The sequence below is a fragment of the Ochotona princeps genome, chromosome 13 (genome assembly GCF_030435755.1).
Source record: "Ochotona princeps isolate mOchPri1 chromosome 13, mOchPri1.hap1, whole genome shotgun sequence".
In the NCBI taxonomy this organism is placed as follows: domain Eukaryota; kingdom Metazoa; phylum Chordata; class Mammalia; order Lagomorpha; family Ochotonidae; genus Ochotona; species Ochotona princeps.
Window position 1 is genome coordinate 26,387,184 of NC_080844.1, and position 14,173 is coordinate 26,401,356.

General features: G+C 38.0%; 1 protein-coding gene across 1 annotated transcript in view; it reads left to right on the forward strand.

Moving 5' to 3' along the window:
- The window catches only part of ARID5B (AT-rich interaction domain 5B), a 177,311-nt gene that overhangs the window by 20,972 nt on the left and 142,166 nt on the right, over positions 1 to 14,173 (forward strand). Inside the window, exon 3 of the mRNA XM_004583408.4 lies at positions 10,824 to 11,049. Coding sequence (XP_004583465.2) covers positions 10,824 to 11,049 — 226 coding nt within the window. The remainder of the gene's footprint in view (positions 1 to 10,823; positions 11,050 to 14,173) is intronic.

Sequence of the window (14,173 nt, forward strand, 5' to 3'; positions counted from 1 at the left end):
ATAGGGACACATGCATACAAGTTAGGTGAAAAAGTAAAAGGACAAAGATGGAAAGTAATGGTTTGGAGTCATTTAGCATAATTGAATTGCTCAGTTTTCTTTTCACTGTGATTTGATTGGCTGTTCCTCAAATCCTTTTAAAATTTATTTCATTTGAGAGGCAGAGAGGGATCAACAGACAGACAATCTGACTGAACATGAGACTTCGCTGCTGGGTCACTCCTGAAAAGCTCATAACAGTTGTGGCTGGGTCAGGCTAAAACTTGTACATGGGAACTCCATCCATGATCCCTTATGGGTAGCAGTGAACTAACTACTGGAACCATCATCTGTTGCCTCTCAGGGTGCATATTAGAAGGAACTGGAACCCAGAGTAGGTCTTAGACTCCAACCCAGACACTTGGAAATGGAATGTGTAACTATTAGCCACTAGGTCAAATTCCCTTCCTAAGAGAGTGCTCCCGTAGGTAACTCAAATGAGCTCTAACACTGAACATGGGCTCATTTCTCTTTTGTTAATGCTTTCATTACCACAGCTGAGTTTTTAGTTGCCAAGCTAGTTTTTCATTGTGGAAATCAGACAGTACTTTACATCTATAAAAAATAGACCGCAGTGTTACTAATTTGGCCAAAGAAAGGCTGGGCCAGCTTGGTTATTGACTTATGACATCTTCCTTAGTATTGAATGCCTCTCTATTGAGAGGTGAAACTTCTAGGCTCTTGGAATGCCTTTGCTTGCCCTCTGTAAATTTCCATTATAGGGAGAAAGGAAGGTGCTCACATGCTAAGTCCGAGAAAGAAGAAGGGGAACTGAGTTGTCTCTGGGGATTTCTTTAAAGATGGTATCTGGTCAGGGGAGCAGGCTGTAGCTTAACAGGTTTTAGATGAATGCGTATTAAAAATGTATTTAGGAACATAAAATATTTAGGATTTTTGAATTACTTGTTTGATGCACAAATGCCGTTGGCTGTACCATGAAGGATGGTCACATTATGCTTGACAAATTATGCCTAAGAGCAGCCCATTTGCTTACTTACTCCTAATTGTGCCAAGATGGATTTCCAAAATCTGTTGAACCACAAGCTTCACCAGCAGAGTGTTTGGGGAGGGGGACAAAAAACTGTCAGATGAGAGAGGGGTTAGCTTGGAAGTTTAGAACCCAATACACTAACAAGGATCCATGGCAAATCCATTTCATCATTTTAAGGGAATCAAATTTAATTTTAGCACATACTTGAGAGACTATCTTTATTGCTTGGACAACATATAACTTCATATTTTTAAGCTATTGGGTTTCTGTAGGAGCAAAAGCACAAGAAAAAATTATAGCTAAAATCCTTTTTGTGATGAAATTAGTTTGAATCTCATTCACCCTTGAGAGTTGGCATGAGATGGCAAGATTTAACTGGCCCAATGTGGGAATACTTTGGTGTGTGACTACCAAAAAGGTTCATAAGAGCACTTCCGTGGAAAGAAGTTCTGCTACCCAGCTGGTTCCTGATTCCACTTCAGGTTTCTCATCTCTAAGCTGGACCTAGAGGTACAACTCTCAGAGAACCTTGGAGGAATGATATGAGATCGTTTCAGAGGGTCTCATGTTAAAGGCATAGGTTATTATCTGGGTCAAGTAAAGTATCTCAAAGTTTTCTACTGCTGTCTCCCTTGGGGTCCAGGAAATGAGAAGCCCATGTTCTAAGCTGTCTTGTGACACAGATTCTACTTGGGAGTAGCTAGCAGGAACTACAGAACCTTTTTTTTTTTAACCTATCCAAAGAATCAAGAGTTAGGAACACACAGTTACTTCTGGGACACAATTGACTCATTTTCCAATCAAGTGTTGTTATATAAGAAGGTAATAACCATCATTTCTTGGATGCCTACTCTGTATTAAGCATTGTGTCATAACAACTTCAACAAGGGTCATGTGCCTGTAAAATTCGGTAAAAAGGAAAAAGATTAGAATGACATTGGCATCATTCAACATAACAGGACAACTGAATTGGGTGTTGGTTGAGTTTTCTTGTTTCTGTTTTTGCTTTGATTAAGGTTTGACACAGGTTTTTAGAGGTAATTCAGTATTCTACCTATCCTCTGAGGTTGGTTTATTCGTACTATTATCTCTTGTCCCATGGACAATATGAACAGTAGAGCTGCATTTGAACCTGGGCAAGTCAGACACAAGAACTGCTGCTCTCTCAGTTATGCCTTCATCTTTTCTAACACGGAACATCCAAAGATGTCTTACCATTAAGACCATTAAGATGCTGTGTGCTGTAGACTCAACTTGGTGCTTGACTTTTTTGAAATTTACAGAAGAAGCAAAAGTTAAGCAGGAGTGACTGTCTCTGAAAAAGACTGGAACTTCAGGTACTTATTGTAGAAGAGAGAATTATGCAATTCAGCATTAAGTGTTTTACTAATAAAGATTTGACATTATATCACAGGTAATAAGAGCAGTAATTCCCAGTCTGGGGACCAGATTGGTGCTGTTAACTTTGTATTTTGCCTAGTAAGTATGTTACAAACTAACTGCTACTATCTATTTCCATCCTTGTTTCAGACAGTAAAAAAACAGACAAAAGGAAGATGAATAAAGTATTAAATGGAAAGAGAGTGCAGGGGGCCTGCAAGCATTGCCAGCCCCCTCCTCTTCCTGCTCTCTGCTGTGGGGCTTTGTGTGAGGCTTCCACTGGGCCCTGTGCTTCGTGGTGGGTTCAGTGACAAAGGTGCTCTTCCAGGAGAAGAGTGGAGGGCCACTACTATGGTAGCAACATCTGTTATGATCCTGGTTACTACTCTTGATCCCTGTTTGGCTCTTGGTACTATGAGAAGTGATAGCTGAGTTGCTGCTAGTCCAAATCTCTATACTGTCTTTCTCTTATATTCCCTTTAAATTCCACCTACACCTTTGTCTTTAATCCCTTTGCAAAACCCTCCTTGGGCCATTGCTATTCAAGTAGTATTGTTCCCTGTTGGGATTCTGATGGAACTTTCAGCTATATGATACCTCATGCATTGCTCTTATTTTTCTGACCCATGAAAGCTTCATCTTGTTTTGACTTACATGGCCATCCCATCTGTCCCAACTTTCTTGAGCCTCTGAGGGTAACCACTTGCCTATAGAGTGAAACCTTCCTTCTTCAGTTGGTGTCCCATTAACAGAAAACACCAGCATAGGACAGCAATTATAAAAACTAGTGGGTGCCACAAATTGCAACATCTAAGAGCAGCTTGAAAGCAAGGGTGTGGCCAGGCTAGCCAGGCTCCAAGATGATGCTTTCTTCCTCTTAAGAACATTGATATACATTATAACCTCACATGACTGGCCAGAATAGGTCCATGCAGGGTACATGTTAATTTGTTTGTAGTTCATCTTTCCAAAAATTGACTCTTAAGAGTTTTTGATGAAAATTTCCCCCAGAGCCATTTGGAGTGTAATTTTTGGTTCCACAAATTATCTAGCTGAATACCACAGACTGTAGTCTTTTGTGTTCCCAACATTTATCACGCTTCACATGCTACAATGAACATTTTTAAAATCTGGGATTTCAAGGGAAGATTGATGTGAATGTGGTGCACTTTACTGTTCCCACACTAGTCTCTCCTTCCCTTCTCCCCCCAACCCCACACTTTGCAAGACCTCTTATGGTGTGCAGTTAGTTGTTCCTCCTCCTTGGAATCCTAGCTGTCCCCAGCAATGGTCAATTGCTGGGTACCACACAGGGTAGGAGAGGTCCAATCGTATTTTCTTGCCTGAGGCATGATATAGTAGTAAAGATACAGTCGAGTGATATGCAACCAAGATCCATCATTGTAGTTGATTAAATAAGTCAGGATTTCAAAACCTCTTTGCAGTCACTGCTTAAAGGTAAATGGTCCAGGGTGGTTTTGCTCCATGAGAATGTCCAAGGCCTGGGCTCATTCTGATTTGTTTTGTTTCCTCCTAAGGTATTGTCCCTCATTTTGTGGTCTAAAATCACACCCTTGCCTTTCAGGGAATGACATGGAAGTTGTACATATCACTAAATTGGTATTACATTGGGTAGAACTTGATCATGTGACTATACCTGGCTCTAAAGGAAGCAGAGAAATTCAGTCTTTATTCATCACCCAGCAAATTAGCAGTTTATTGTTATAGAAGAAAAGAATAGATACTGGGGAAATTTAGCCACAGCTAGGTAGCTTCTCAGTTTCCATGCATCAAGTAAGATACTTTCTTTTCAATAAGCCAAGTGGGTTTTGCAGTTCCACTGGGCTTGAGCTGACTGTGAGACAACTATACTGATAATAGAGGACTGGAATGTGGATACATTTTTTTGAAGCACTACAGAATGCAGTCCTGGGCTTCAGAGGTGAGCGTTGCAATCCCCACAGGGGAACAGTTTCTTCAAAGAGTGGTATGCATAGAGAGAAAGGCTGAACTCAGATTACATCTAAGAATATGTATGTCTTTTGTATTTTCCTAGTTGAGAAATAGAATGAGGAAGAAGAAAAATTGAATAAAGCAAGGAAACGTGGAGGTTGTTGATGCTGGTTCCTTGTGGGTCTCTTGCATGTCTTTATACTTTGTGAACAGAGCAAATAACTGCCTTTATTCTTGACTGCCTTTTCAAACATGTTTATATAATGAACAGCCTTGGAAGAGAAACACAGGGTATTGCTTCAGAACGAAGCAAAGGCGTTCTTACACTCAGTGTTGAAGAGTTGGGCTCTCTAAGCTCAGAACTCTTCCACATGACACTCCAATATGGAGGTTGGTGTCAGCTCTCCCTCTTTGCCTCTCCTTTTGGGAACTGGATGTTTAAAGAATCAGTGTAAATGCATGTACATGGACTGCTGCTATTGCTATAAACAATAGACCATCCTATATCTTTGACTTGGAATTTCATGGCATTTGCCAACATCCATGAAACTGGCAGGCAAATTTATGAGTTTGCAGAGCAAATTAAACTCTCACACATGTCTCACTTCTTAACAAGAGAGAGAGTTTCAAGTGGAAGATAATGGTTTTCATTATCTAATGCTATAAAGAGGTCAAGTAAAATGAAGAATCAGAAATGATCTTTCTTTAAACATACAGCAAGCATAGTGATTTTCACTTTTTGAGCTTAGGACCCTTCAAAATTATTAACACCAAAAAGCTTCTATTTATGTCAATATCTACTGATATTTATGGTATTAGAAATTAAAATTAGGAAATAAGCTGAAAATATTATTTGTTTAAAATAGCGCCCACATGCAAGAAAAAAATGGATGTCAAGGTGAACCTTGCAGAAATTGAGTCAAATTTTACTTATCAAAGTAAAATTTAAGACTCTCAAAAACTTCTGGAAGAAATCACAGGAAAACTCTTTATGACCTGGTATTAGGTCAAGAGTTCATTGATATAACAGCAAAGCTACAATCTGTAAAAGATAAAATCTGACCAATTGGACTTAAACAAAATTAACAACTTATGCTTTGTAAAAGACACTGTTAGAAGGAAACGACCAGTTACCAAGTACTTTAAGCCATTGATTTGATAAAAGACTTGTGTCCAGAATGTACAAGAACCCTCAAAACAATACTGACAATCTGTAACAAGCAACAGTAATGAGACAACTGGAACTTAGAAATATATAAAAGATTTCAACACACACTTCATCAGAAAGGATTAAGACATGGACAATTGAAATCTGAAAAGGTATTTGACATCATTAGTCATTATGGAAATGAAAATGCAAAACCATGGTGAGAAAACACTGCAAGTGTGTTAGAACAGCAATGATATATCCATTAGTGGTGATGAGCTCAGGTGCTAGCAAGGATGAGGGGCAAGTAGGACTTGCAGATACTGCTGGTGGGACTGTAAAAGCACTTCAGCTACTCTGGAAAAATAGTTGGGCAGATTTTAAACCATACTTATTCTGTACTAAGTATTTGCAGAATCCTAAATGTGTTCGCACAAAAACCTCTATATGGAGGATTTTTTTTTTTTAGCAATTTGATTTGAATCACCAAAGTTGAAACAATCCATGTATCCTACAGTCAGTGAACAGACAAATTTGAAGAATCATTCATTCTAGAAATACTATTCTGCAGTAAAAGAGCAGTGACTCGTGGCTCCTCTCCTGATTCTGGGTTCCTGCTAATGTGCACCCTGGGAGGCAGTGGAAGATGCTTCCGATAGTTGGGCCCACACCACGCATGAGGGAGACCTAGACTGAATTCTGGACCACGGTCTTTGGCCTGGCCTACCTCTGGCTGGTGCAGGAATTTGGGGTGTAAACCAGAAAATGTGTCTTCTCTCTTTCTCAGTCTCTGTCTCTCTTTGATTTTTAAACAAATAGATGTGTTTTTAGTTTATGTAAAATGGAATTAAAACGTTTATTTTTAAAAACGGAAATAGTAATTAATATTAATGAATTAGGAAATACTAATTTTAAAAGTAAAATTAATAGTATGAGCCTATTTTTGTACACATAAACCATTTTAATGAAAATTAACCATATTTTTAAAGACAAAAAATTGGTAAAAACTGGTAGTTTCTTACATTTTTAAAAGATCTCTTTCCTGTCTAGCTTAATGGAGAGCTACGTTCTCATAACTGTTTCTATTGTCTGTCTTGTGATATTACGTATCACATAATCTGTGGAAAACCCCACTGTACACTTGAAAGAGATCGAGAGTGAAACAGGGATAGAGTCCTGGTCTTGTTATGATGAGCGTTTTGACCTGTGCCCCACCTGCGTGCTCACAAGGATTCCCATAGCTTCCTGGACTGCAGTTTGAGAACCCCGATAGAATACACTCTCCCCAATTTCCATCATTTTGACTTTTTTTCTTGCTACATCTCAATGCCCAATGTTTACTTAATGACTTTGTTAAAATTGACCCACTGTTTAACTTCAGTTTACTTAAAGAGGACACTTTCTCTATCTCCTATAAATCTAAAACCACTAGAACTTTCTTCTAAATACAGAGTAACCATAAGATAAAATAAGTCATGAATCACTTTAGTATATATTTAAAATATTAACCTATAAGCTAGCTAAACTCATTTCTGCATGACACATTTTGGAAGGCAGTAGTGTAGAGGAGTAGTGACAATGATAATGATCGCTAACTCTGACATAGTGCATAATTCGTGTTGACTCACTGAATCCTGGCAATTACTGTAAGAGGTAGACAGCATTATTACCCTTTTTTTTTTTTTAAAGAATGTATAAACATACTGTTTTTTTTTAAAGATTTTATTTTTTAATGGAAAGTCAGATGTACAGAGAGGAGGAGAGACAGGCAGAAAGATCTTCTGTCCGTTGATCTACTCCCCAAGCAGCCTTAATGGCCAGAGCTGTGCCAATCTGAAGCCAGGAGCCAAGAGCCTCTGCCTGGTCTCCCACGTGTGTGCAGGGTCCCAAGGCTTTGGGCCGTCCTCATATGCTTTCCCAGGCCACAAACACGGAGCTGGATGAGAAGCAGGATCTCCGGCACTGGACCTGGTGCCCATATGGGATCTCAGCACGTTCAAGGCAAAGACTTTAGCAACTAGGTTACTGTGCCGGGCCCCAACATACTTTTAAAATACAGGGATATTAAAAAGATTGACACTATATGTATATATGTTTTTTAACTACAATGAGTAAATTCTGTGACTTGGATTTGAACCCAGGCAAGCTGGTGGTAGAATCTAAGATGGTGTGTTGGAAGATGAAACCTAGATTCTCCTCCAAGCCGTAGGAAATGTCACTGAACTTGCCTGTCCTCAATAAAATAAAGGATGTAGGATAAATCAGGGTATTCAAGTTTGTCTGGTGCTACGCAGGGCTGGCAGGCAAAGGAACAGTGGGTAGAAAATAACACTATACTAAATATACACTTGCCTAAAGAAAGCAGCTGCTCCATAGTTGAAAGTGATTTTTCTTTTTCCTTTCTTTTTTTTGGGGGGAGCGGTGAGGGGGAGCAATTAATTTACAAAAGAGTAGTGAAGTCAGGATATTTTTTGTGCAGTTTCCCAATTTTTAGAACAGTTAGAAGGGCCAACAATACATACAGACGGGCTGGTTTGTGGTTTCTCGTCAGGTTCGTCTTCGCCTGACAGCAGTCATGATTAAATGAGCTGTTTTGTACAGCGGCACAAAAAAAAAAAAAAAAAACCAAATTGCAGAAAAATGCAGTTTAAAGCAACGATCAAAGGGGAGAAGGACTTAGAAAGTGTTTCAACGCAGCCTACATAAATATTGACGAAGAGTCGGGTTAATTGAAAAGTCAAGGTACATTAACAGAATAACAAAGTGTATTTCTCTGTGTTCCTTTTGTGTTGTATTAGAGTAAGTCAACAGTGTTTATCCAGTGCTAATTCTCAGTTTGCTGAGAACGAATGTAATCATGAGATGAGCTTATTGGAATTCTTTTCTTAGACATGGACTTGTCCAAGACTGGTGAATATTAGGAACTTTCGTCAGCACTTGCTCAGAATAGTAAATACGAACACGTGATTTATATCGTCGTGTGTACAAAGTAATGTTTCCTGAGACATTTTCTATATATATGTTGGCTGTTTTGGTTTTTTGGGGGGTTGGTTTGTTACTTCCCCCTCCTCTGCTTATCAGATTTCCTTCTAAATCCTGGCATTTGACAATGCTGCCGGGCCAGTTTCTCTGTAAATCCAGAGTAAAACATGCTGGTGGTTTCACAATTAATCCAAACTTGGGTTTATGGCTTATGCATGTTTATGTGAATTCCTGCGTGTGTTTTTATGTGTGTGTATATTTAGAAGGTCTGTTTGAGGGAGAAAGCAAGAGACGAGGAAGCCCACAATCTATAGACTGAATCTTGAAAGATGAGTTTATTCATCGATGACATCATAAGGAGTGTATTTTTTCTTGGTTAATAAACTATCTGTTTGGCGGGTGTTGTAAACCGGCCAGAGCGAGTCATGCCATTTCTTGGAAAAGATCTGAAGCAACTGGTAATTGAAATGATAATCATTTGATCATAGTTAGTGCTATTTGAAAATAACACTCATCTCCGAACTCCTCTCTTCTAAGGGACCATATTTGGTCAAAATGTTGCCAAATTCCATCTTTACTAATGTTGAGACTGATATGCCATACTGCTTAGTTATTTTCCAGTACATTTTAAGCTTGATTCTAGTATGCCTTGTCCAGAAGCTGTTCCCATATGCTTTGAAACAATACCCAGCCTGAATTATAATTCTGACATTGAATAATCACCATGTAATAGTTAGAAAATGCATGACAGCTACAGATCTTTTATTTCAAGAGGATGGTGTGGAGAATTCAAAGGAAATCATCCGTTGAAATGTGCTTTGTAATATGCCCCATTGTTTATAAAGTGTTGAAATTTTTTTCTTGAGCAGAGGATACAAACACAGTTTCCACTTTGTCTCTCATTTAGTGGAAGTTCATATTCAATCATGATAAGTAGAAGAATTCTATTACCCAACGTTTTACTTTTTCTTTGTGATAGAAGATTTGTTACTTTGCTGCTGCTTAACAAATTTCTCAGAAACAGCTTAGAACTGGATGAGGAAAAGTGAAATGTTAGATCCCACCTCAAAACATTTTTAAAACTAAACCCAAGGCTGCTTTTTGTGTGAAGCTTATCTTAATAAACCCTTTTTTGTTTGAACTGGAGTTGTGTGTGTGTGTGTGTGTGTGTGTGTGTGTGTGTGTGTGTGTGTGTAGGTGGGGAAAGGAAGAGTCATGCAAAATTAGCAAAATCATTTGTGAATTCCTGTTGTTTAATACTTAGAGGCATCTTCCTGTTGTTGTTAGAAATGTTTCTAAGAGTTTATAAGCTTAGGGTTTTCACAGCTAAGCTTTCTTCAGAAACGTGAAATAAAAGAAAAGAAAGAAGTCAGTTCAAGTTGAAATGTCAAATGCTTCAAATAATTTCACTTAAAACCCAGTGAGATGATCTTCTTAAGCCTTTTCCAAAGAATCTTTGGGATGGCGTCAGGGTGGTGGTGAGGGGCGGAGTTCTGCCTTTTTCCCTGTAGGGGTGTCCATTAAATATCTTACTGGATTAATTCTCAGACAGAAAAGTTGGTTGTTTCCTGGAAGCAATTAGAGATGCTTAAAATTCAAATTTATGATCCATAGGAGAAACTTAAATTTCAACTACTTTTCTTAAATTCAAAAACTTTCTCCCAACTCACCCTCTCACCCCCTACCCTGAATGTATTAGAAGAAAAAAATCAGTTCATTTCTCAGCTTACAAAGTTCTTGAGAAACATGAGAATGTGTAAGTTTCTTTCAGTGGGAAGCATATAACATTTATGAAGTATTTCTTTGGGGATTACATCACAGTTTTATTTAATTTTTAGGACAAAAGTTAAATTCAATATTTGTGTATAAGCCAAGGGAAAATGTACCATAAACATAGGAATTTTGGGGTGAGTCAGAGTTCCAAGAATCCTAGATTTACTTAGACCATTTATATAAAGACAGGCTAACCATTAGTCATCTAGCTCTCACTTTTTGTATTTGCAATTAGCTGCACCTAAAAATTAACTTTTGCCCAAGTGGTCAGATGGATAGAGTAGGCTTTGTCGACCTGTGTTAAAAATGACGATTAACCTTTCTACCTTATTTTCAGATACTTTCAACTGTATGAAAAATATCATATAAATAATTATCTGAATAATCACTGAATTGAAATGAGTTGTTGGAATTCTCTGTAACTGAAGAGCTCATATTATCTTCGTATATGTGGCTAAACCATGCATGTACTACTTCAGGTGAATTGGCTGTGATGGTTTCGTTGATTTCAAACTCACAAGGCATGCTTTTTTGTTCTTTCTCAATGACCACTTGTAGGATGAAGTGATTGCTGTTTCTGAAAAGGTGATTGTGAAGCTGGAAGACCTGGTGAAGTGGGTACATTCTGATTTCTCCAAATGGAGATGTGGCCTCCAAGCTGGGCCAGTGAAAACCGAAGCCTTGGGAAGGAATGGACAGAAGGAAGCTCTGTTAAAGTACCGGCAGTCAACCCTCAACAGTGGACTCAACTTCAAAGACGTTCTCAAGGAAAAGGCTGACCTTGGTAAATACGATTGATACTAATAAGGCCAAAGAGTGTGAATGTATAATAGCCTATCTTTTCCATTGTAGAATTTTCTGGAAATCCTCCCATATACATGATCTCTTTCATCTCAAAAGGGCCTATGAGCACAGGGAGAGAGATGACTGGGTGGGTAAGGAATGGATGTTGCCTGTTGAGTCACAGGCTCTATGCCAGGTGATAGAACACATGTCTTTGAACAGCTGCCATTAAGGTATAAAGTTTTGTTAGGACACCTAAAATTGAATTAATGAAAAGTTTCAGTATTTGTTGAAAGTAGATAGTGTGACATCTATTAACATCATGTCAGAATTTCATTTTGCGCATGGTTAGAAAGCCAAGTAGGGAAGTGGGGTGAGTTTTGTCATGCAGAGCAGGAGGCCAATGCCAAGGCTAGGGTTACTACTCAGCAACCCGGAGCACAAATCACCCTGCTGTAGGCATGCAGTGGTCACCATCAATGATGGACTATTTTTTTATTTCCCTCCATCTTCTTTTCCACTGCAAGTTTAAAGGGGAATTTAGAGTATTCTGATTAGTATTTGAACACTTTAATACTTAGTTAGCTGAGCTGCCTTATGCAAATAATTGAACCTCACTTTTGCCATCTGAAAAATAGGGTAGCTTTGCAGGATCGTTGTGACACTTATGATGTAACAGGTCTGGCACAGTGATTGTCAAATATAACAGACTTCATCCTTAATCCTGTAGCACTCTTTCTCAACTCTTTCTTCTCCAGTAACTTTTTTTGGTGTCCTTTCTTTGTTGTTTTTTTTTTAAACATATTTTTATTGCATTTCATTTTTTAAAATTAATTACATTGCATTATGTGATACATTTTTTATGCACTGGGACTCCCCCCGCCCCTCCCCACACCCTCCCCCCACGGCGGATTGCTCCACCTTGTTGCCTTTCCATATTTCAAATTCAGTTGACATTCTTTCATTGGAGGTATTTACCAAGCATAAAGTCCAGCATCTTATTGTCCTGGTAAGTTCAATGGTTTGTTGGTGAGACCATCTCTGGTCTGAAGGTAGAGCTGACAGAGTATCATCCCAATCAATTAAAAGCCCCAACATAATATTTCCAACCATTTACAACATTGTGACATTAATTGACATGGTATTAATTAACCAATATGTTTGTTGTTTTCTTTCTCTTTGCATCCCACTGTAGTATTCACTAAACTATTTTCCTTGCATTGCTTAAGGCCTTATGTTGTTGATCTCTGATTTAGGCTAGTTATTTCCTCTTTAGGCAAAGAGGAACTTCACTTTTAACTTATTAAGGCATCTTTTTCTTTCATTCTAGCACAGTGCTGATTTTTGCAGCCCTGTTTACACCTTAATGTGACAACTTCCTGTTTTTTTCAAACTTAGGACCTAACTATTACAAGAAACCTAGACGATTTATTTTAATTGGCATAAAGAGGCTGCGTAACACTGGTAACTGTCTTCCATGTGATTCAGCCTTGTGATGAGTTATGCTGTGTTTTGAGAATTGTATTAGTATTTTCTTCATGTGTGACAATCAACAGTTCCCAGCTTATTTAGGATATGGCAACCTGATATCATGAGCACGATTAGGGGAGATTATTAATTCAGTGTTTTTCCTTCTAAAGCCAAAAATACTGTTTAGTAGTATTCTATATGTGCTGTTATACCTTCTAATTTTGTGGACTCACAATGATTGGTCTTATGATGTGTGAAAATGTTGACTACTTCTGTTGTGTTCTTTTCCCAACTCAAGATCTAAGCTGTATAGCCATTGTCTTATGTTTCCCTTAACATTAAAACTTTCTTTTGTTTGAGTTTTTGAGTTATTGAATATGCTGTTACTAATAAAAAATTAAACAGGAAACCCACAGGGGACAAAAAGGATGTGTAGATGGTTAAGCTTGATGTCACACATACAAACAATAGTATATATAGAAAGTTTGTTTTGTGTTTAAAATGAATAGCTTATTAATGAGCACAAAAACAAATCCAATTTCTTAATTTCGTCAAGAGACAGATTTTGATCTCTCCGGATTTTAAAAAATGTCTGTAATCTAACTTTCTGCAATTGATTCCCAAGGAAATTGTTTGATACTGAGTGTTCAAAGTACTTGCAGGTGGTTTAGTCTGAAAAATCTTAGATTGGTGGATTTTATATCTTGTTGCTCATTAGATTGATTAGGAGAATTTAAAAAACAATCCTGCCTCCTGAGTCCAGCTTCCCTGCATTCCTCATTCAGTGTGACCAAGGCAAAGCCAAGGAATGTGTACTGATAAAAGACTTCTCACATGATTTTAATTTTTTTTGGGGGGGGGAGTTGGTTTTTTTCTTTTTCTTTTCTTTCTTCTTCTTTTTTTTTAAAATCTCATTTGAGAGACAGTTCTGCAATTAGTGCTGAGGGAAAGGAAAACAACCCAGAAGAGGTCTGATTGGGAAACTCTCAGTGGGCAAGAAACACCGTGTACCTTTTTTTTTTTTTTTAATGTAAAGTACCCCTTTAAGGATAGAATTTAGGGCCTTGAAATTCTACTCAGTTGGTATGAACTGTGGGGAATTTGAGACAAATAGCTTTTGTAATTGGAATGCACACTGTGTTGTAATAATGTGGAAAGAGAAACAAAAACTTTCCTTAATGTAATGAGTTTCCATTATCTGCCTGATCTAAAGTTTGTAAGTATACATTGTCAGGATTTATACAGAGGAGAGAGAGGTTGTCATGTGCTGTTCACATTCCTGTCCCTGCAACTTTCTCTTCAGCCTCTTCCTTTCTCTGTGTGTAACATCAAAATATTTGTTGTCTCTACTTTTCTTTCTGCACAGTGGTTTTCTTATCTCTCTTTCTCTTGGCTACACTGAAACCACCTCCAATACCATATTGTTAATGGAAGTTCACACACTTATTAGGTTTTTCCTTCTGTAAAACCCTTCCAACTCACTCATTGTTCTTACCAAAGAAAGAAGATGAACTGTGAGATTACTTTGGACTGCCCCTGCCTTTTTTTTTTTTTTTTTTTTTGCTTCTGGTGGAAGTAAGCAAAGACTGGAAAGATCTCACCTTTCCATGGAAAAAGTAAAACTCCAGCATGTTCTTTTTTCAACTGAGTTCTTT